General features: G+C 44.7%; 1 protein-coding gene across 3 annotated transcripts in view; it reads right to left on the minus strand.

The window, feature by feature from the left end:
• ngef (neuronal guanine nucleotide exchange factor) overlaps window positions 1-21,805 on the minus strand; it is a 63,482-nt gene extending 41,677 nt beyond the window's left edge. For all 3 annotated transcript variants that reach the window (XM_041073412.2, XM_055514223.1, XM_029171956.3), the window contains exons 1-9: window positions 21,349-21,805; window positions 18,869-18,947; window positions 7,416-7,751; window positions 7,080-7,144; window positions 5,779-6,026; window positions 4,065-4,225; window positions 3,827-3,979; window positions 2,068-2,197; window positions 1,899-1,973 (exon numbers count right to left, since the gene is read on the minus strand). In XM_041073412.2, coding sequence (XP_040929346.1) covers window positions 1,899-1,973; window positions 2,068-2,197; window positions 3,827-3,979; window positions 4,065-4,225; window positions 5,779-6,026; window positions 7,080-7,144; window positions 7,416-7,751; window positions 18,869-18,947; window positions 21,349-21,562 — 1,461 coding nt within the window. In that variant the 5' untranslated portion in view covers window positions 21,563-21,805. The remainder of the gene's footprint in view (window positions 1-1,898; window positions 1,974-2,067; window positions 2,198-3,826; window positions 3,980-4,064; window positions 4,226-5,778; window positions 6,027-7,079; window positions 7,145-7,415; window positions 7,752-18,868; window positions 18,948-21,348) is intronic.
• Between the last annotated feature and the right edge of the window lie 446 nt (window positions 21,806-22,251).

Here is a 22,251-nt window from a genome sequence, read left to right on the forward strand (position 1 = left end):
GCCTGTGTGCCTGTTAGATGCTACGTTTTAGGAGCGGGTTCAACCTATTGCTGGAAGTAAAGCTAAAGCGGCGTTCAGGTCAGTTCACGTCAAAGAAAACATGCAGCACGTGAAGTCTCCAGCTCCAAAAATAAATAAAGTAATTGTTTAATTTAAATAAATAACCCGCTCCTTAGGTTACGTGCACATAGAATAGTTTTGTTTGTAAATGCACTGCGAAGATGTTTTTAGTTTGCACGATAGTTTGAGTGAAAATAGGATGGAGGATAAGCCCACCACATAAATGTAACTTCATGGTAGAAAAGCCTAGTAGTAGTAGTAGTAGTAGTAGTAATAATAATAATAATAATAATATAGCCTACTGCCTAAGACGCCTCCCCTCTCTTCCAAAAAATCTGACTTTACCTGCTACACGGTGGTCGTTTTTTGATGGGACGACGAGCTCAACATGTTAAAACGTCCTGAACTGTCTGTTACTTTTTCTAATACAAATTATATGAGTAATTCATATATTAGCAACAATTTCAACTTATATTGTCTATATTGTATTTTAGGTTAATGTCACTTGTTTACACTTTTTATTTTGGGAGTATTAATAGGTACTTTATATAAGCTATTTATATTGTATTTCATATGATGAGTTAACTTTTTTGTATTTGAATGTGCAATCGCGTTAGTTAATTAAAAGAATGTCCAATACAAAGCTATTACGTTTCTCATGAGTATATACAGTAGCAGTGAAATTTACTGCGATTTATTGGGGCGCCACCTGAAACCTTGCCTAGGGCACCATATTGTTTAGGGCCAGGCCTGATGACAACTTTGGGTGAGGGTGAAATGTTGGCGGGTCTGTGTTTACTCTCATCCGAGACATCAGTGACGCTGCAGTGAAAGCTAGCTACCTCATTGCTAATGAAATCGCAGTGGCTCAAAACCATTTATTGAGGGTGAATCTGTAAAACATGCATGATGAAGGCAGGGGAGAGTGTGTGACCTGAAAAGTGCCAGGCTTTTGCAAATATCAGCCTGTCAAGAAACACAGACAGGATTGCAGACAGGATTCCCAAACCTTCAGAGGAATTGACAGCCAGTTGACGGGTCCTGCGCTGTCAGCCTGGCTACAGAATGCGCCCCAGTGATCGGGCAATCGATGCGCGACCCAACGAGTGGCAGACACGAAGCGGTTTAAAGAATAATTAACGGGACTGTTACGGGAGATTGAGCAACACTTTCAGGTTTTTGTTGAAGTGGAGAAAGACTTCAAAGTTTTTTGATTACCATTCACTGTGAATCCATCTGATCTACCGATCAGCATCCAACTTGAAATAACAGACTTGCAGTGTGACAGTGTGATGTGAAGGACACATTTGTCGCAGCTGGCTTGAACACGTTTTATCACAATCTCTTGCTATGTTACCTCAACTTGACAGCCCTTGCTGCAAAGCTGTTGTGCATCCTGAAGTTGGCTGCCACTCAGGATGTGACGCCTGATATTAATGCGCTGGTGAAGCTGAAAGATTCCAGGTATCAGAAGTCAAATAAACTATACAACCCACTTGTTGCATGAGACACCCTGACATAGTTCTGTGACAAACGTCTGTGAATCATTGAGGCATTGTGTGTTCTTTGTCCTGAAGTGCAATAAGGTGTTTTATGATTAATAGTAATATTGGGCTTTTGTACACAATGTCCTCAGGCTCCAGCTTTATGTTTTATGTTGATGATATTAAAACAAAGAAAACAATCTGAAGTTGTTGTTTTTAAGTTACATATACCATACTATGATTGTACCGGTCTGGCCCACTTGGGAATAGATTTTCCCCAATGTGACCCCTGAGCTAAAATGAGTCCTGAAGAGTCCTGTGGTCAGTGGGAATAAAACGTTTAACAAAGCTCACCTGCTCCAGTTGTTGATGCGCTTTTATAGCATTTGCTTCACGCTCTGAGTTTTCCTCTGCTTTCTTCAGAATATTCTGTGAGGAGAAAGTCAGATAAGCAGTAAACGTGCCTATGCAGTCGTGAACAAATGCTGTTCTACAGTACTGTAAGTGACGCTGACTCACTCACTTGCACGAGCAGTTTGAGCCTGGTGATCCTCTGGAACGGGAGGATTAGGAAAGAGGTAAAGGACAGACCCCTGACACGTGGATGGTTCTCCAACGTAGCCATGGTTTCCCGAAATGCCAGGTTTCCCTCTCTGAATAGACGGTGTTCACACACACCCATGCACGCACACACACATGCACACACAAAGCCCAAAAACATTAATAGAGGAAATATTGCATTTGCTTTTTTCTGGAGTGGAATAATCCAGAGTCAAAATAAGCAGTTTGCTCAGTTCTTATGACAAAGTTGCCGACAACGTCATGCTTGTTCAGACATATGCTTGATAAAACGATTACTGTGGAATCTTTCCACAATAATTACTGTTTCTCTTAATGAAGTCATCAAGCTGTCAAGCTCCTCTCTCAGCTCTGTCCCCACTAAGCTATTTAAACCCGCTCTTCCTTTTTTTGCACACATTACGCTAAATATTGTTAATGTATGACTGTTTAGTCATATTTGATTTCATTACACCATTACAAACAAAATCCTGGACAAAGGTATGTACATTATGGCGACCCCACACCACCTCCAAAGTACTGAGAGCAGCACATCCTGGAGGTGAACCTCAGTCAACTGACTTATTTAACAGTGAGCACATCCAGCACTGTGAATCACCCCTTCATACACAATTCTTCCTCATGGTTCTGCACACAAATCCAATAAAATACACTAACTGACTGACACCATATTTAACCACACATACACACAACTACAAACAGATAAATCAACTTCTCTTTTCATAACCCTACAATATACAGCTGACTCACTCTGGACACAGACTCTACAGTCTAATCCAATTAATCACAGCTACTGCAACACTTTTGATATTAATGTGAGTTGATACATTTTGCAGTTTTAATCCATTTGCCTGATATGAAGCAGCTTGAACTGACATTGTATATGAAACAATATGTAATGGGACCATGATGCGTATGCATACAAGCAAATGGTTCCACCACCAGGAGAAGCTCTAAATAAGCCACTCATTTGCCTTTTTTGTTCTGCCGCTCCTTTTTGCAGCTTCAGGCATGGGTATGACTGTTTTCTTTTGCTCACTTCCTTCCCTGAAACCTTTAACAGGACCATTTGTCTTTATGAAGGTTGTATGTACAGTATGTATACTTTGTATGTTCATATCACAGAGACAAAAATCAACCCCAGTGTTCAGTGCGAAGTCCTCCAACAAATCACCTTAGTTTTATGAGACACAGCCGGGAAATAATCTCCATTGGAATGAGCACCAGTGAAAATCCCTTCAGAATCCTGCAGTTTGCATTAAGCAAGCTGAACAACTGAACGAGCAGTTCCCCCATGATTTTACAATGGTTCAGTGTATCCATAGTCCGATCGCACTTCTTTAGTAGCATTTCCTACATTTCAGAGCACCTCACATCTACAAAACACCAGTTGCTTCTGTGCTGCCTAAGTTGCCATGTAGCATCTGTCATGTGAGGTCACTGGTCTGTGCAGTGTGTGGGAACGTCCCACTCAGGTATGTGTGTTTGATGAAGAGGAACATAAGTGTATGTGCTTTATTTGCAGTCAGACACACCCAGACCAAGATAAAAAACAAACCTGTTTTTATGAAAAGAGCTGGCAGCATTTACTGCTACGTCTATTGTATCTCTCAGTTCCTTTTCCTCCAACCAGGTAGTCATTAATAGTAGTAAGAGTCAAGCAGGACATAGTGAATACACGTACTTAGGAATGAGATACTTACAAAATACGTCTGTAGTTCTTCTCCTGGTAGACCTGGTTGATTACATACTTGATGAACACACTGAAGTGTTCCACAGCGTGGTGATACACAATGTCACACACATCAGAAATCAAAATAGACTTTTCAATTCGGTGTTCCAGATCCATCAAGAACCTGAAAATATCAACACTCTGTTATTAAGAAAATTAAAGCAAACAACGTAAAAATGTAAACACACTGTCAAACGTGTCCATCCCACCTTTCACTGGCCTTCATGACTTCCTCAATGTTGGAGAACAAGAAGTGCATATCAGACTGACTGAGGGTGTTAATTAAGACAGGGTTGCGCAGGAAGTGAGTCTCCAGAATCTCCAAACTCTTGTAGTAGGACGCCTCTGAGGTAACGAGCTCAAACATGGCCTGGGCAGGAGAGCAAAGCAGAAGATGACATGATGGTGACAAGGTGAGGACCCAATGATGCTAATCTCCATGAATTTCCCACTGGGATGGATAAAATAGCTATCTATCTATCTACAGTGACTCCGAGATCAATATGGCAGTAATTACGATAACTAGATCAACAGTCACAGTGAGGATGAAGTGCAGTCTGACAGCTTGTGTGATTACAGGTTTATGACCTGCACTCTCCTTAAGTTAAACAGACACATCTGGCACTTCACAACTTCATCTAATGCTGAAAACAAAACACAGGGTTTCCACACACCCACCACACACCTCTTAGTTCTCAGTGAACTAGTCAGACTTTCTTCTGCGCTAATTAGCACATACTAACATGACATTGTTTTGTGTTCAATCTAAATGTTGCCCCCGTGTGACCCAGTTATAGATTAGTTTAAGTAGCCTATTCGGGGCCTGGGTCACCTCAGTCACTCGTGAGCTCAGCCCTGCGCTGTGTGGAGCATTAATGTTTATGTGCTGAATGCCAATGAATGGCTCATTGCTCACAGCTGCCATGTTCCCGGCTTCTCTTATTTTTTCTTTCAGCTTAGGAGGCATTTATTGAACATATAATTGTATTGTACTTTGATGAAGACTGTCCTCCACAAATACAGTAAGGCTGGCTCCCTGTAAACTACATTATGAAACAGTCAACACCTGCATGAGGAATCAAGATAGCCTGTCTGCAGCCAAGATGGTGCCGGACGCAAGGGACAGAGTTGCCAGGCTAGAGCACCAAGGCAATGTTTCCTGTATTAGCCTGGTATCTGGCCTACATATAAAACAAACCCAGGGATGGGACGAAAAGTGCTGTAATCAAAAGAGTCAGATGATAATATTTTAGTTTAGTAAGCAGTCATGGAAATTAGTTACATCCAAATCCCTGTGAAGGTGTATAGGAATGGAAAGTGAAGCTAATCCTGGCTGAATGTCAGACATATTTCACTGACTTGTTTTACAAGAATCTCTTTTTTGTCTGTGAATCAAGAACAGCAACGTCAAGTCCTGACATTTTAATTGTTGTTTTGTTTTTATCTGTCTGGAACACTCCTGAACACAAAGCAAGACCCTTGTTCAATTTAAAGACCTAAAACATTTGTGTGATCATCTAATCAACTTAAAGAACAACTATTTCCTCATTGCTCCTCTTCCCATCCCATTTGCTTGCACGGATGCACGCACACACACACACGCACGCACGCACGCACGCACACACCTGCCTCTCAGGAATCATGCACTGCAGTGATTTTCATATTTTAACTGTGATAAAATATTGTTAGACTTGTGTCAAACTTCACACACCTGCACAAATGAGGCATTCTCAGGTGATACGTGAGCAAACCAAGCAGCTGAAGTTTGTCAGGTTGTCACGTAACTGTCCCTGCGTCTGCGGTGTTGTTACCCATTAAGCATTTATTCTACTAACACGTTATCGTCTTTATTTGCACATCACTGTTGTGACGGCTGTACTATATATTTAATGTCTGTGTTTGTAAGACAGCTTAACTACTCACCTCTTGCATTATGATTTCTTTGTGTGCTAACTGGTTGAGCAGCCCACTAGCTTGCACAACGTCCAGGTTCTGCCACAGGCTCAGTGAGCGAGCGCTGTTCCTCAGCTGCAGCTGTAATACTGGGGGGGACGTGACTCCAGACTCTGCCCCAGTCCCTCCCGTTACTTCAGGGGAGAGATTCTCACGCTGCCGCCTTTGCTCAATTTCCTGTTGCTTGGAGCTGTCCCGGTATTCCTGGTACAGGAAAGCTGGAGGGGCAAAAGAAAAGTAAGCCAGCCATCAGCTGCATGTGACCTGTCCTGATGTGCTGATCTGTGACAGAGCTGAAGGAAAGTTAAAGCAGTTTTTCTGCATCTGCTGATATTGTGCCTGTATTAGCAGTAAGTGTACTTAACGAGAATGTACTGTATTTGCTTTTGGTATCGTTATGTGTATCAGTACAGAAGTTTTAGTTATGAAAATAAATGATGTTCACACACTTGTCATGGAAGGATCTAAGATGTGGTGAGTGTAGCGTGTCCATGGATGCTCAGATAAGTTTTAGTTTTGATAAGATAAGATAGATGATAGATAATATAATAAGATAAGATTTGATAGATAAGTAAGTAATTTGATAGATAAGTTTTGACAGTGGCCAGTAGAAGTGAAGTTAACCTACATGTGGGTAGGTTTTCAAGTCTTTCCATTATGCAGGGGCTGGAGAAACACAAACTAGAACGATCCTGTATCTCTCAGCAAGTTTTCAGGTGGGTTAAAAGAACAGACATAGAGCCAAAAAGCATGGGCTGTGTGTACTGTATAACAAGAGGGAAGGTGACTTTGAACAGCAAGGGCCAGTTGCATAATCTCGCCCAGTCATATACTGCAGATTGCTTTGGTGGGCGTAGAGCTGGACCGAGACTTATGTAAGAGAGCCTGAAAACCGAGAGGCAGCCAAGAAAAACAGCATCGTATATATATATATATATATATATAGCTCATATATATTGACATATGAGCCTTCCTACAGTTTTGTTAAGCTTTTGAACTGTTTGCTAGGATTCTGCAGGTAAGATGAGTATATGTTAAGAATCAGCCTGTGTACACACTATGCTGAGTGGCCTGTTAACATAGCCAGACTATCAGTTCTGAGAGGCATTCAACCTGGATGAAGGAGATAAAGACGTGCAGTAACAGATACATGACAGTGCCGAAGCCCTGTCGAGTACAAAAGTATACTCAGTCATATAACTAATACACTAATAAGAACTCTGCAGGTGGAATACATGCGCTACCTCTCCCCTACGCAAGCTGCTCCTTACCAATGTTCTTGATGATGTTGAGACTGTGACAGATTGTCTGTGGTTTCTCTCCATTGCTCAGCAGCCTGTCAAGACACACATGCAGATAAATAGGTTCACTAGCTGGATCACTGCAAGCCACTTCTTCCAACCCAGTAGAGTCAACTACATTTTGCAGTGTTATAAATAAGCATCCATCTGTGCTTTCACATTCACTCTGCAACCACACAGTGAGTCACAGTCTGTCCATCACTTGTTCTACCACAATCCAGAATAGACTTTTAATCGTGCATACCCTATTTATTCTGGTCTAAATCACGGTTTACACACATTGTTTTCATTCTCATTTGGTCTGACCTGATGTTGGCGTTTTCCTGGTCTGGTCCTTCATAATTGGGCTGTTGTGAACTCATGTTTTTCCCTCTGCCGTCCTGTACTGTGAGACCTGCAGCTGTTCGTTCTGACAGCTCCGTTATGTCCCTGCTTTGAATGCCGTGAGTCCGATAAGTTTTCGTGTCAGCTGCGAAATCTCTATGCTGGCTGTTGGAGCCAGCAGATATGTCCACGCTCCCTCCCACTCCTCCTCTTTGCCTTTCCCCAGCATCCTTGTAGTACAGAGCATGTCTGCTGCTGGTCACACCATTGCTTGGCAACGCAGTTCTGGAATGATGGAGGTGTGGTGAAGGCTGGGGGCTGCATTTGACAACAAAAAACAAGCTTTAGCGTCACTTCAGATTAATTTGCTGCAGAGATCTTCATCTTCATGACTAAAATGAATGAAGACATGCTTCATCTATATCCTCAATTGCTAATACAGAGTATACATTTACCATAACAATGTTGTGAGTCAGCTTCCAGACAGCCAGAGGACACTCTGGCTCACGTGGCATTAAGGCCCTCTTGGTTGGTTCTTTGTTTTTTCATTTCCTGTCATGTCATGTCCTGTTATTAGGTTAATTAGAGTCACCTGTTTTAGTAGGTATTTAGGTTTCTGGTTTGGGTACAGTCTTTGTTGGTGCATTACTCATTATGTGTTACTCGTTACTTGTTACTGGTTATGGGTTACTTGTTACGTGTTGCAGTGTCGTCGTGCTCTTGTGCTCTGTCCAGGTTTGTGTGTTTGTTCACTGTTTGTGTTGGATACTGTTGTTTGCATGTTTTGTGTTTTAGTATGGCTACTTAGTTTCCTGCTCTGCAGTGATCTTTAGTTACCTGTGAGTTATATGTGTTAGTTTGCATTTTTTGTTTCTGGCTTATCCTGCAGTCGCAGCGTCCTTAGTTTGTATTGTTCTCAGTCTGTGTGTTCTATTTATTTATTAAATCACTTATTGTAAGTCCTGTCTGTGGGTCGTGCATTTGGGTCCTCCCTCCAGTTCAGTTTGTAGGCCATTGTAGTTTGTCTCCCCGCTCAAGGAGCGTGTTTTAGAATATCGTGAAGTCTAGTTTGACCCTCGTTTTAACAATAGTAAAATACAGTTCAGTCCAGTTTGACCCTCGTCCGTAACAAACAATGTCCTTTGTGAGTTCTCTGTGAACACGATCTGTAAACATTAGACTCCAACAATGTCAGCTGGGAATGGGCCAATGACATCTATCTAGACACAGGTGTATGAAAATGTGCAAATTGTAAAACTTGCAGGGAGCAAAAACTTTTGTGGCAGCACATTTCAGAACTATGTTGGAGCCAGTTGACAGGTCCTGCTGTCTGAGCCTAGGCAGTGTCACTTGCTTCTGCTCCTGATGAAGGTGTCACTTCTTGAAAGCTACCATCATATTTCATTAATTTATTGATTAGTTATTATAAGTTAAACCATTATCATTAACCACACACACACACACACACACACACACACACACACACACACACACACACACACACACACACACACACACACACACACACACACACACAACCATTAACCATTATAGTTCTTTGGAAGCAGTGTTGCAAAATGAGAAATAAAGAAATATAGGACTGCTTTAAAATGATCGTATTTTGACCCAAACTATCGTATAATATAAAAACTTTAAAAATCACAGTGCTGTAGATTTAGTGGGGCTAAAACATACTTACACTTATAATTTGGGGTGTTTTGTTATTAATCTGTCAGCCTAAGGTACATATATAAGGCACATATATATAAAATAATGAAGCCAGACGAATAAACCGGCTGTTCGCAACACAACCTGCGAAAGTGTACTCTCAATGGCAGGGTAATAACAGCAGAGCAGACCCACCAAGGCTGGAAACTGAACAGTACTGGAAGGGTATATGGGAAAGGGAGGCATCACACAACAGTGATGCACAGTGGCTGGTGGATCTGAGGGAAGACCACAGCAACCTCCCTGAACAGAATCCAGTGACTATCACAGTGGCAGACATCCAACATAGAGTCTCAGGTATGAAAAACTGGACAGCACCTGGCCCTGACATGATCCACGCCTACTGGCTAAAGAAGCTCACTGCAATCCATGAGCGCCTGGCAGCACAAATGAACCAGCTGCTAAGGGATGGGACTCACCCTGAATGGCTAACCGAAGGGCGAACGATCCTGATAATGAAGGATCCCTCAAAGGGCACAGTCCCATCCAACTACCGGCCAATAACCTGTCTCTCCACAACATGGAAGCTCATGTCAGGCATCATCGCAGCTAAGATAAGTGGGCACATGAGCCAATACATGAGCGAAGCACAGAAGGGCATTGGTAAGGATACCAGAGGAGCCAAACACCAACTCCTGGTAGACAGAACAGTCGCCCAAGACTGCAGAATGCGACACACCAACCTGTGCACAGCCTGGATCGACTACAAGAAAGCCTATGACTCAATGCCACACACATGGATCACTGAATGCTTGGAGCTGTACAACATCAACAGAACTCTAAGGGCCTTCATTACAAACTCGATGAGGTTGTGGAGAACCACCCTTGAAGCCAATGGGAAGCCACTTGCCCAAGTATCCATCAAATGTGGCATATACCAAGGAGATGCACTGTCCCCACTGCTGTTCTGCATAGGTCTGAACCCCCTCAGCCAAATAATAAACAAGACTGGCTATGGATACCGACTCCGGAACGGGGCCACCATAAGTCACCTCCTCTACATGGATGACATCAAGCTGTACGCCAAGAGTGAGCGAGACATCGACTCGCTGATCCACACCACCAGGATCTACAGCTCGGACATCGGGATGTCATTCGCGAGAAATGTGGGAGGATGGTGACAAAGAGAGGCAAGGTAATCCACACAGAAGAGGTCTCACTCCCAGAAGGAACAATAGCAGACATTGAGGACAATTACAAGTACCTTGGAATACCACAGGCAAACGGCAACCTTGAACAGGCAACAAGGTATGCGGCAACAGCCAAATACCTCCAACGAGTAAGGCAAGTCCTAAGAAGCCAGCTCAATGGCAAGAACAAATCCCAGGCAATAAACAGCTACGCTCTGCCAGTGATCAGATACCCTGCAGGAATAATAAGGTGGCCAAAGGAAGAGATACAGACCACAGATGTTAAGACACGAAAGCTCCTCACCATGCATGGAGGGTTCCACCCCAAATCCAGCACCCTGAGACTGTACGCTAGCCGCAAGGAAGGAGGCCGAGGACTAGTGAGTGTGAGAGCCACTATCCAGGATGAAACATCCAAGATCCATAAGTACATCAAGGATAAGGCTCCGACAGATGACGTGCTGAGTGAATGTCTCAGGCAGTGGAGAACAGAGGATGAGATGCTGGAAGAGGGACCATCATGGGAGGACAAGCCCTTGCACGGGATGTACCACCGGAACATAACTGAAGTGGCTGATCTCAACAAATCCTACCAATGGCTTGAAAGGGCTGGGCTGAAGGACAGCACAGAGGCACTCATCCTGGCTGCACAGGAGCAGGCCCTGAGCACCAGAGCCATAGAGGCCCAGATCTACCACACCAGACAAGACCCAAGGTGTAGACTGTGCAAAGAGGCCCCAGAGACGGTCCAGCACATAACTGCAGGGTGTAAGATGCTGGCAGGCAAAGCATACATGGAACGCCACAACCAAGTGGCTGGCATAGTACACAGGAACATCTGCGCGGAGTATGGACTGGAAACCCCAAGGTCAAAGTGGGAAACACCTCCCAAGGTGGTAGAGAATGAGCGAGCCAAGATCCTGTGGGACTTCCAGATCCAGACTGACAGAATGGTAATGGCGAACCAACCAGACATTGTGGTGGTGGATAAAGAGCAGAGGAAAGCCGTAGTGGTGGATGTGGCAATACCAAGCGATGGCAACATCAGGAAAAAGGAACATGAGAAACTAGAGAAATACCAAAGGCTCAGAGAAGAACTGGAGAAGGCTTGGAAGGTGAAGGCCACAGTGGTGCCTGTGGTGATCGGAGCACTAGGGGCTGTGACCCCCAAACTGGAGGAGTGGCTACGACAGATCCCTGGAAAAACATCCGAAATCTCAGTCCAGAAAAGTGCAGTCCTAGGAACAGCAAGGATACTGCGCAGAACCCTCAAGCTCCCTGGCCTCTGGTAGAGGACCCGAGCTTGGAAAGTGGATGAGACCACCCGCGGAGGGTGAGAATAGAGTGTGTATATATATATATATTCTCGGTTCGAATCCCCGTTAGGGCGAATAAGCATCCAGTGTGGGTCCTTGGGCAAGACCCTTCAAGCTACCGCCTACCTCACATGATGAGAGACAATGAACCACATGAGGTACCGGCTCAGACGTTGCCCGGTCTAAATAGGTCTGCGTCAGGTGTTGGGGAACCAGAGCACCTTGACGAGAAGTGGGCTACTAGAACAAGAAAGAAATGGCTGAGATGCGAGAACAAGGCTCTGTTGGAATGCTACTACTCAAGTAACCCTAGTCAGAGGGGTTACATGCAAAGAATGGTCGGTGAATGGGAACGGAGAAACCCACATTCAAGGCTGACGGCGAAGCAACTAGTAGCTCAGTGTTCCAACATCCACAAACGGCAACTACAGATTGACAAGATACAACACAAATGCTACGGCAAGGGGGAACCGGGACGCCAGGTCAGAGGGGAGGTTTCACCATCCCCCAGTAAGCATAGATACGCTGTGCGAGGCAGCGACTGACCTGAAAGATAAGATCATGGCGAGATTGAACAGGCAACCCCGAACCCCACTACAACGGCTAAGTGAAGTACCATCAGAAAGTCTCATGGAAGATGTGAATGCAGCATTGAGAGCGATCCCTACCACAACAATCACAGAAACCAATGAGCTGATATACGCTTCAGCATCAGTGATCCTAGAGGTGCTTGGCTATAAGAGCAACCATGGGAGCCATGGGAACCAAGTCAGGAATTGACAGAGGCCCAGAGAGGTGCAATGAAAAGACTGATGCCCAAGAGGTACAGCCAGATGCCCATACCTGAAGCACTCGAAACTGCCAAGCAAAGGCTACAAGCCTTGGCCAGCCGCCTAAAGAGATACACCAGAGACAAGGAAGCCAGACGAATAAACCGGCTGTTCGCAACACAACCTGTGAAAGTGTACTCTCAATGGCAGGGTAATAACAGCAGAGCAGACCCACCAAGGCTGGAAACTGAACAGTACTGGAAAGGGTTAAGGGAGAGAGAGGCGTCACACAACAGCGATGCACAGTGGCTGGTGGATCTCAGGGAAGACCACAGCAACCTCCCTGACTATCCAGTGACTATCACAGTGGCAGACATCCAACATAGAGTCTCAGGTATGAAAAACTGGACAGCACCTGGCCCTGACATGATCCACGCCCACTGGCACTGCCATGAGCGCCTGGCAGCACAAATGAACCAGCTGCTAAGGGATGGGACTCACCCTGAATGGCTAACCGAAGGGCGAACGATCCTGATAATGAAGGATCCCTCAAAGGGTGCAGTCCCATCCAACTACCGGCCAATAACCTGTCTCTCCAAAACATGGAAGCTCATGTCAGCCATCATCGCAGCTAAGATAAGTGGGCACATGGGTCAATACATGAGCGAAGCACAGAAGAGCATTGGTAAGGACACCAGAGGAGCCAAACACCAACTCCTGGTTGACAGAACAGTCGCCCAAGACTGCAGAGTGCGACACACCAACCTGTGCACAGCCTGGATCGACTACAAGAAAGCCTATGACTCAATGCCACACACATGGATCACTGAATGCTTGGAGCTGTACAACATCAACAGAACTCTAAGGGCCTTCATTGCAAACTCGATGAGGTTGTGGAGAACCACCCTTGGGAAGCCAATGGGAAGCCACTTGCCCACCAAATATCCATCAAATGTGGAATATACCAAGGAGATGCACTGTCCCCACTGCTGTTCTGCATAGGTCTGAACCCCCCTCAACCAAATAATAAACAAGACTGGCTATGGATACCGACTCCGGAACGGGGCCACCATAAGTCACCTTCTCTACATAGATGACATCAAGCTGTACACCAAGAATGAGCGAGACATCGACTCACTGATCCACACCACCAGGATCTACAGCTCGGACATCGGGATGTCATTCGGGCTCAAGAAATGTGGGAGGATGGTGACAAAGAGAGGCAAGGTAATCCACACAGAAGGGGTCTCACTCCCAGAAGGAACAATAGCAGACATTGAGGACAGTTACAAGTACCTTGGAATACCACAGGCAAACGGCAACCTTGAACAGGCAACAAGGTATGCGGCAACAGCCAAATACCTCCAACGAGTAAGGCAAGTCCTAAGAAGCCAGCTCAATGGCAAGAACAAATCCCAGGCAATAAACAGCTACGCCCTGCCAGTGATCAGATACCCTGCGGGAATAATAAGGTGGCCAAAGGAAGAGATACAGACCACAGATGTTAAGACACGAAAGCTCCTCACCATGCATGGAGGGTTCCACCCCAAATCCAGCACCCTGAGACTGTACGCTAGCCGCAAGGAAGGAGGCCGAGGACTAGTGAGCGTGAGAGCCACTATCCAGGATGAAACATCCAAGAACCATAAGTACATCAAGGATAAGGCCCCGACAGATGACGTGCTGAGCGAATGCCTCAGGCAGTGGAGAACAGAGGATGAGATGCTGGAAGAGGGACCATCATGGGAGGACAAGCCCTTACACGGGATGTACCACCGGAACATAACTGAAGTGGCTGATCTCAACAAATCCTACCAATGGCTTGAGAGGGCCGGGCTGAAGGACAGCACAGAGGCACTCATCCTGGCTGCACGGGAGCAGGCCCTGAGCACCAGAGCCATAGAGGCCCAGATCTACCACACCAGACAAGACCCAAGGTGTAGACTGTGCAAAGAGGCCCCTGAGACGGTCCAGCACATAACTGCAGGGTGTAAGATGCTGGCAGGGAAAGCATACATGGAACGCCATAACCAAGTGGCTGGCATAGTAAACAGGAACATCTGTGCAGAGTATGGACTGGAAACCCCAAGGTCAAAGTGGGAAACACCTCCCAAGGTGGTAGAGAACGAGCGAGCCAAGATCCTGTGGGACTTCTAGATCCAGACTGACAGAATGGTAATGGCAAACCAACCAGACATTGTGGTGGTGGACAAAGAACAGAGGAAAGACGTAGTGGTGGATGTGGCAATACCAAGCGATGGCAACATCAGGAAAAAGGAACATGAGAAACTATAGAGAAATACCAAGGGCTCAGAGAAGAACTGGAGAAGGCTTGGAAGGTGAAGGCCACAGTGGTGCCTGTGGTGATCGGAGCACTGGGGGCTGTGACCCCCAAACTGGAGGAGTGGCTACAACAAATCCCTGGAAAAACATCCGAAATCTCAGTCCAAAAAAGTGCAGCCCAGTTTACGTTAGCCACCTGTTAGCATGCACTTTGAGCGACAGAGTAATCTGTAGATGAAGCGCCTACTGTTACCAACCTACCTGTTAGGGAGTTAAGGTTATGTAATGTAAAGCAAGCACTTCATCCACAGATTATTCTGTCGCTGAACGCGCACATCAGGTAAGTAAAATGAACTGGCGTTCCATATGAAAGAGTGACCATGCTAACTGGTGACTGACATCCGGTGAGTTGTTTTACCTGGGTGACATCCTGTTAGCTGTCCCTGTCGTTGCCTTGGTTTACGTTACCTATCTGTTAGAGCGTGCGAGTAATCTATGGACGGAGCGTAGTGTTTAACTTGTGTTTTGTGAACAATCAGGAGTGTCTTGTCCTTTACCATACTACCTGTTACCTGCCGCCGTATGGGGTGCCAAATGTAAAAGGAGCACCTATAACTAGTTTTCTCACATTTAACTAAATGACACAACATGTTTTCTCACATTTAGTTAAATGTGCAAAAGTCTAAATGTAAATGTAAAATGTAAAATGTAAAATGTAAAATGTAAAATGTTAAATGTTAAATGTAAATGTTAAATGTTAAATGTTAAATGTTAAATGTAAATGTTAAATGTTAAATGTAAATGTTAAATGTTAAATGTAAATGTTAAATGTTGGCCGAGTGTAAAACTGAATATTCATGAATGGGCAAGTAGACTCTATCCCTACCCTCAAACAGGGCTGGTCTCAGATCAGAGACGCAAACTCAATCACCTCAAACAGTGCGCGCAAACCCCGCACACATCTGATCTGGAAACTTTTGTTTTTAGCCTGGACGTAACTTCGGCTAGCTAGTATAGTTAGCCAACTAATTCTCCACCGGCGCCACAGAAATATTCTTTTTAAACCTACTTGACTCCTCATTAATGGTGTTTACGACAGAACGGCAGTTTGAAGCGGAGCCTCAGCCCGCACACCTGCCGTTACAGCCCGTTCAATCTCCCCCAACGGGAGGGAGTCGGAGCTGGCGGCCATGATGGCTTCGACTTCAGGCTTCTCTCCAGTATTTTCGTTCACCGATCCAGAGTCAGATGTGGGCGGAGCTATGCGTACTGTTTGACGTGTTTGAGTCCGCGTCACTGATCTAGGATAATAGGGGGTGGAGTCTATGTAAATATTCAGTTCGATCATTTAACATTTACATTTAACATTTAGATTTAACATTTAACATTTAAATTTAACATTTAACATTTATATTTAACATTTATATTTAACATTTAACATTTAACATTTACATTTATATTTAACATTTACATTTATATTTAACATTTACATATAGACTTTTGCACATTTAACTAAATTTGAGAAAACATGTTGTGTCAGTGTTAGTTGAATGTGAGAAAACTAGTTATAGGTGCTCCTTTTACATTCGGCACCCCATACCGCCAGGCGCTCACCTAAGTAAACTGTGGGTGAAGCAAAGCAGAATCAGAGTGGTGCAGGTCTCAGCTGACAGTTGAAAGTGAACGCTGCAAACTAAAAAAAAGATCACCTAAAGCAAACGTGTGTCAGGTGTCTTGACAAAGCGGACCCACATGCACGGCGATGTAGACCAGCAGGCATGTTACACAGCTTTTAATGTTCACAGTGGATTCACTGTCTTGATTGGCTATTACAAACAGCAGATGGATATGTGACGGAAGAAAAGCTTGCACTAGAAATGGAATGAACAGAACCGGAAGCATTACAAAAAACAGAAAATGGTAACAATGGCTACGGCAACCGGTAAAAACATGACAACATGTTTATTGTGGTCTGATAAATCATCACACAGAGTCAAAACGGCAGCATACCCACCTTGACTTCACCTGCATCATAACATACTGTAGCGGCCCAGCGTGTTTTCGCCGTGAGCTTCTAAGGATTATGGGTAAAGTAGCGTTTTTGTGTTTTATTCATCTTAGCTCTTGCTCCTTAACCGGGTGCAACACGATTAGCAGGGCCGTTACATTGGTGACAGAAGTGGGATACGAGCGAGGGGTGGGGCCTTGAGGGATCCCTCATCCCTTTGGCAGACGTCCCTCTCTCAGGATAGCCCTGTTGTGGGGTGCTGTGGGACTTCACAAGGATTGTTGGTAAAGTGCATCAGCTATCCCTGCAGCGCATTAGTGGACACAGGCGCCACCATTAGCCTGATATGCGGGGGGATGGTTCTTGACTCTGCTGGCTGGGCCCCTACCGTCACTGAACTACTTACAGTAACTGGTGAACGTACTCCGCTAGCTGGTAGAAAGACTCTAGAGGTGGTCGTGGGGGGCCAGAAATGTGAACATGAATTTTGGTTGGCTGATATCTGGGATGAGGGCATACTGGGTCTGGATCTGGTGCACGGGTAGATGTGTTGCGGGCCTGCCTCAGCCTCGGTGCAGAGACCGTACCACTCCAGTCACATCGGAGCCACAGCAGGGAGAGACGCAGAGGAGTGGGAGTAAACCACCGCACTTCCAAGTTCCAGCTCATGGTTGGCGCACCCAAGCTTTGGCTCCGGTTCAACGCATGCCAGCTGCTTCGTCTACATGAGTTTTCACCTGCCTGCCACCTCCGGCAGAGACTATAGCCGCCGTCAGGGAGTTGGGGACCTGGAGTGGTCAGTCCCTGGACGCGGTGCAAAAGGAGCAGCTGAACCACCTCTTACAGGATTATGTGGACATTTTTGCTGCACGAGATAAGGATTGCACCAGGACTGGACTGGTGCAGCATCATATAGATACTGGTGGAGCAGCTCCAGCACTGCCTTTGGCTAAGCGACAGGCTGCTGAGAATGCCATTCTAAGCATGGAAGCTAATGGGATTATTGAGCCATCAGACAGTCCATGGGCTGCACCTGTGGTCATGGTCAGGAAGAAAAATGGGGGTTGGCGCCCCTGTGTAGATTACCGATGGTTGAAAGACCAACACGGGCACGAAGGCTGCCACCTCGGCTCAAAGACTATGTCATGACTCCGTGACTGTATTTGGTTGATGACTGTTAGTCAGTAATTGTGTTCTGACATTGTGTTGTAAGGGTTGTGGGGACACTTAACCCTTTTAGGGGAGGGCAGTGTAGCAGCCCAGGGTGTTCTCGCCCTGAGCCGCTAAGGATTATGGGTAAAGTAGCGTTTTTGTGTTTATTGTGGAATAGTTAACGTTAGGAGTTAGGTAATGTAAAGGTAAAGTTTGGTTTAGGTGGGTTGGCCTTTTGTTCATGTGGTTGCAGGGTTTTCCTTGTTGTTTTATCGTGTTGCACCCTGGGGGAGAAGAGTGTGCGTGAAGGTGACCCTCAGGGCTCAGCAGTGCATTGAGTGTGTAAAAATAAATGGGGTCGGCACTCTGCCAAGAGAGCACCCACAAAGAAGACATTTGCTTCCTGTCTCTTTGCGTGCGCAGAGATATCTGGGGTCATGTGGAGTATGTGACACAGATAGTCTCCCTCATAGCTTGGCATTAGGATTAACAGTTAGCCACCTTGGCTCATCTTAGCTCTCGCTCCTTAACCGGGTGCAATACGATTAGCAGGGTCGTTACAATACTGTAGCATGGCATTGCTAATAGCCTGTCTGCTAACATGCTACATTAACGACTGATAGAAACACCAGTTTAACATTCACGCAACTGCATCACCTCCGCAAATCACGAGAGTAACGTCACACTTCATACATGAATATGAGCCGTCATGTCTGTCTAATCAATAAATATAAATAAAGTTGTTGCTTCAAAATAAAGTCTCCTAATTTTCCTTTTTTTTCCTATTTTTTAAGTTGAGTTAACTTGTGTTTTTTAATTTATTTTAATATATTTACCATAAACCTAAAATATAATATACTTGTTTTTCGTACTCATACGTGTCTTAGTATAGTGGAATACATCCCAGACTGTTGTCTCAGTGACAATGTGTTAACCTGCAGAGCAAACAGCTTCAGAAAAATGGAACATAAAAGCGGTGTGATCAGGATTTAAAAAGACATGTTGGCTTGTTTGTTTTTCTGGGCGTGTGATAGGGTTGGGCACTCACCACCTAGCTCCTGGTAACAAAGGTGATTTCTGGGATAAGGGTGTATTAGATGAAGGGTCCAAACTTTGTCTGGTGGAATCTATGGAGACAGACATGACAACAGGACATCAGGATCAGAATGAGGAATGCAACAATGACACAAACTGCATGTGGGGTCTAGATACTGCAGTGTTCTCTTGAGGATCAAAAATCTTAATGGACAGAGGTCAGAGAGCTGGTCAATACCTGGCAGTAACTCAGCGTCAGCAAAGGAAACCATCCTCAATCACATTTCCACATTGTTAAAGTAGTGAAAGTAGTTTAATTGTGGTTGTCCTTCTACTTCTACAGCCTAAGCAGAATAAAGTAATGACACTGAACACACCTCTCTACAGTCACTGGATGACATTGGGAGTTTCACAGCACTTCTCTGTATGAATACAATAGTTATCAACCCAGTGGCTTGATCATTAACCAAGAGCCACTAGCAGCCCTTAGTCTAACTCTACCTAGCTAGCTGGTCACAACCCGCAAGAATTATTGTGGGGGAGGCATTCGTAGTACCTCTGGGTCCCCATTCAACGCAACCATTCAAGACATGATGTGCTTGCAATGATACACTACATTAGGATGTACAACTATTCAACTGTGACCTGAAGGGACTTCCTGGCTTTTCCACCTATTGCCCAAGGGGGAACGTTGTTGAAACCCCTCAGGACTCAAGGACCTAGTGTGGCAGAGGGTGTGTAGGTGAGATGCATTAATCACACTGGACACGCATGTTGATTTAGAGTTCACATTGTTCCACTGTTCATTTATGAGGTCTAAGGTCAATCTGATAATCATGTGGCACATTGCTAATTTATAGGGCAGCAGATTAAATGACATTGGCTCAAGTAAAGCTAGTAGCTAATAGCCCTGCGTTGGCCTTACTGGGAGTCACATGATTTGACTTCCTTCACTGCTGTGCCTGGACATTAACAGCTGGTTACTAAGCTCAGATCAAAGGGACAGGTGAGGCCAGGTATTCATGTTTGTGGATGCGGTGTGACACTTACCCAGGCTGGCTTTCCTTTACTTTCCACTGCAGATGTACTGCAGTAGCTGTATGTAAACTCACTGGTTACTAGACAACCTCAGTACTACGCATATAACAGTGCTTGCTGTAATGGACCAAGTAACCAGAGAGCGTGAGAGACCTTATTTGTCATAATACTGCCCGTTTTTTTTAATTTAAATACTGTGTTCACTGCATACTAGCTTCTAACGCGCTTCGTCCTACCTCTGCTCACACATTCTGACAGAATTGCTTGTGTTTTAGCAAACGAGCTGAGTTACTTAATACTGTAACACTGTCATGAAAAATTCAAGCACAGGAAGTGTTATTTGACTGGATCAACACTTCACAATCAGCCGGCCACATTTAAAAACGGTCCTGGTGCGTGATTGGGATAACTTCAGCCTGCACAAACTTTATCAATCATACCGTATCTACTATGAGATGAACTCACATGTACACAGTGTGAATAGTTTAAACCGATGGTGATAAAATAAAAAGGATTTCAGGCTTATCTATATTCTATATGATTCATAAACACTACTCATTTTCAAAATTGCATTAACAGTCAGATCTGTGGTTTGCTTATACCCATGACTTTTTATTTCACAAAGGTTACTGGCGACAGTGCTAGCCACTGGTTTGATTCCTGGGGATATTACATGTTCTCTCCGATTGTCTCCTCCCAAACATTGTTCACTCTAGATTGTTCGTAGATGTGACTGTGTGTGAATGGTTGTCTGTCTCTGTGTGCTGCCCTGTGATGGACTGGCATCCTGTTCAGGGCGACAGCTCTGCACAGAATAGATTTCTGATTTCTCCTTTTGGCATGTTTAGTATTTTTTTACTTTTGTAAATCTGAGCATCTGAGATCAGATGATTGGATGTTTGTGTCATTTTTCATCTGCTCGTACTGTTTTGTGACTCACATTTGTTTGGCTGTTGCTGACTGGTTATGTTTTAAGTAATCACGTTGATCCCTCCCTTTAAGCCTTTCTGAGACATAGGCCAAGGCCTAAACATTTTATTGTACTCTGTAAATTTGCAGCCCACTTCAGGCACGTACTCAGCTGTGTCACTAAACATATAAACCTCAGGTTGTGTTGGAGCTTTTGGCTCCTATGGTGAAAGGCTGACTCGTGTAGAGAACAGGTGTCACTCAGACGATTGTGTAGCTCACACAGAACCAGTTCTTCTGGATGTATTCATTGAGGTTTCCAGTGAAGAATAAAACTACCCAGCCTTTGTTTTTCTACATTAACTGTCATCAGGACAAGCACACAATACACTGACAAAGACCTTGTTACACACAGTGCTGCTGCATTATAGTGTTTGTTAAAGTTAAAACTGACATAGCTTTTACGTGAACAAGTGCGAAGAGAAAATTTCTTTTTAATTAAAAAAATTATTCAATTATATGAGCACAGGCCTGGTGTTGTCTTACTTTCACACTGCTCAGATGGGACAGGCCGCTTCTTCCTCATTGAGCGGTAAAAGCGGGAGTTCCTGCGGATTGGCTCCCTAGTGAAACCAACTAGGGAGTCCTCCTCATCCTCTTCCTCCTCATGGCCGGGTGGAATCACAGCTACTGGCTGCTTCACTTGGGTTTCTTGTGACTTATGCCCCCACTTCCCCCTAAATAGTGCAGCCACAGACATGGTGAATGATTCCAGCTCTTGTTTTGCTAAAAATATGGTTTTGTTTGACTCTGCAAAAAAGTTGTCATAATTAGCCAAAATCCAGGAGCAAATCCATCTTTAAAAATAAAACAAATATCAGGTGAAAAACAAATCCCAGTACAACACAGGTGGTTTGAGTGTCCCTCCTTCCCTCCTCCAAGTGTTATATATAGCTGAAACAAGGCGAGTGTGACACTTTTTCTGACTAAGCTTTAATTATGGCATTTATGACTCTCTCGCTCTCTCCTGTTCTTTGTCCCTCCTCTGCTTGGCTCCCTCCCCCTGAGCCTTTCACTACACCCTGTTATGTGCTGACATTCCTGAACTAAACCTGGCCATACCAGTGTTTCTGCTAGAAAGCTTTCTGTGTTGTGGAACCTGAAAAGTCACCTGCTGACAACCTCCTGCGTGATTCACATGTCTCCTTTTTCATAGAGTCTGAATAAGTCTGCATCCACACTGCTGGATCTCTGTGTTAGGTTTACATGGTTAAGTAAAAGTAAGTGAAGTAAAAGTAAAAAAGAAAAAGAAGCCTGTGTTTTGGATGCTTTTTTCTGTATGTGATTGTGTGTAGACATTTCTGATCCTGTTGAGCCAGGGCCTTATACAGAAGCAGCAGGTCAGTCCCATGACAAAGACAGTCCTGCCATCAAGGCAGCACACAGCAT

Source organism: Betta splendens, chromosome 13 (genome assembly GCF_900634795.4).
Source record: "Betta splendens chromosome 13, fBetSpl5.4, whole genome shotgun sequence".
Lineage (NCBI taxonomy): Eukaryota > Metazoa > Chordata > Actinopteri > Anabantiformes > Osphronemidae > Betta > Betta splendens.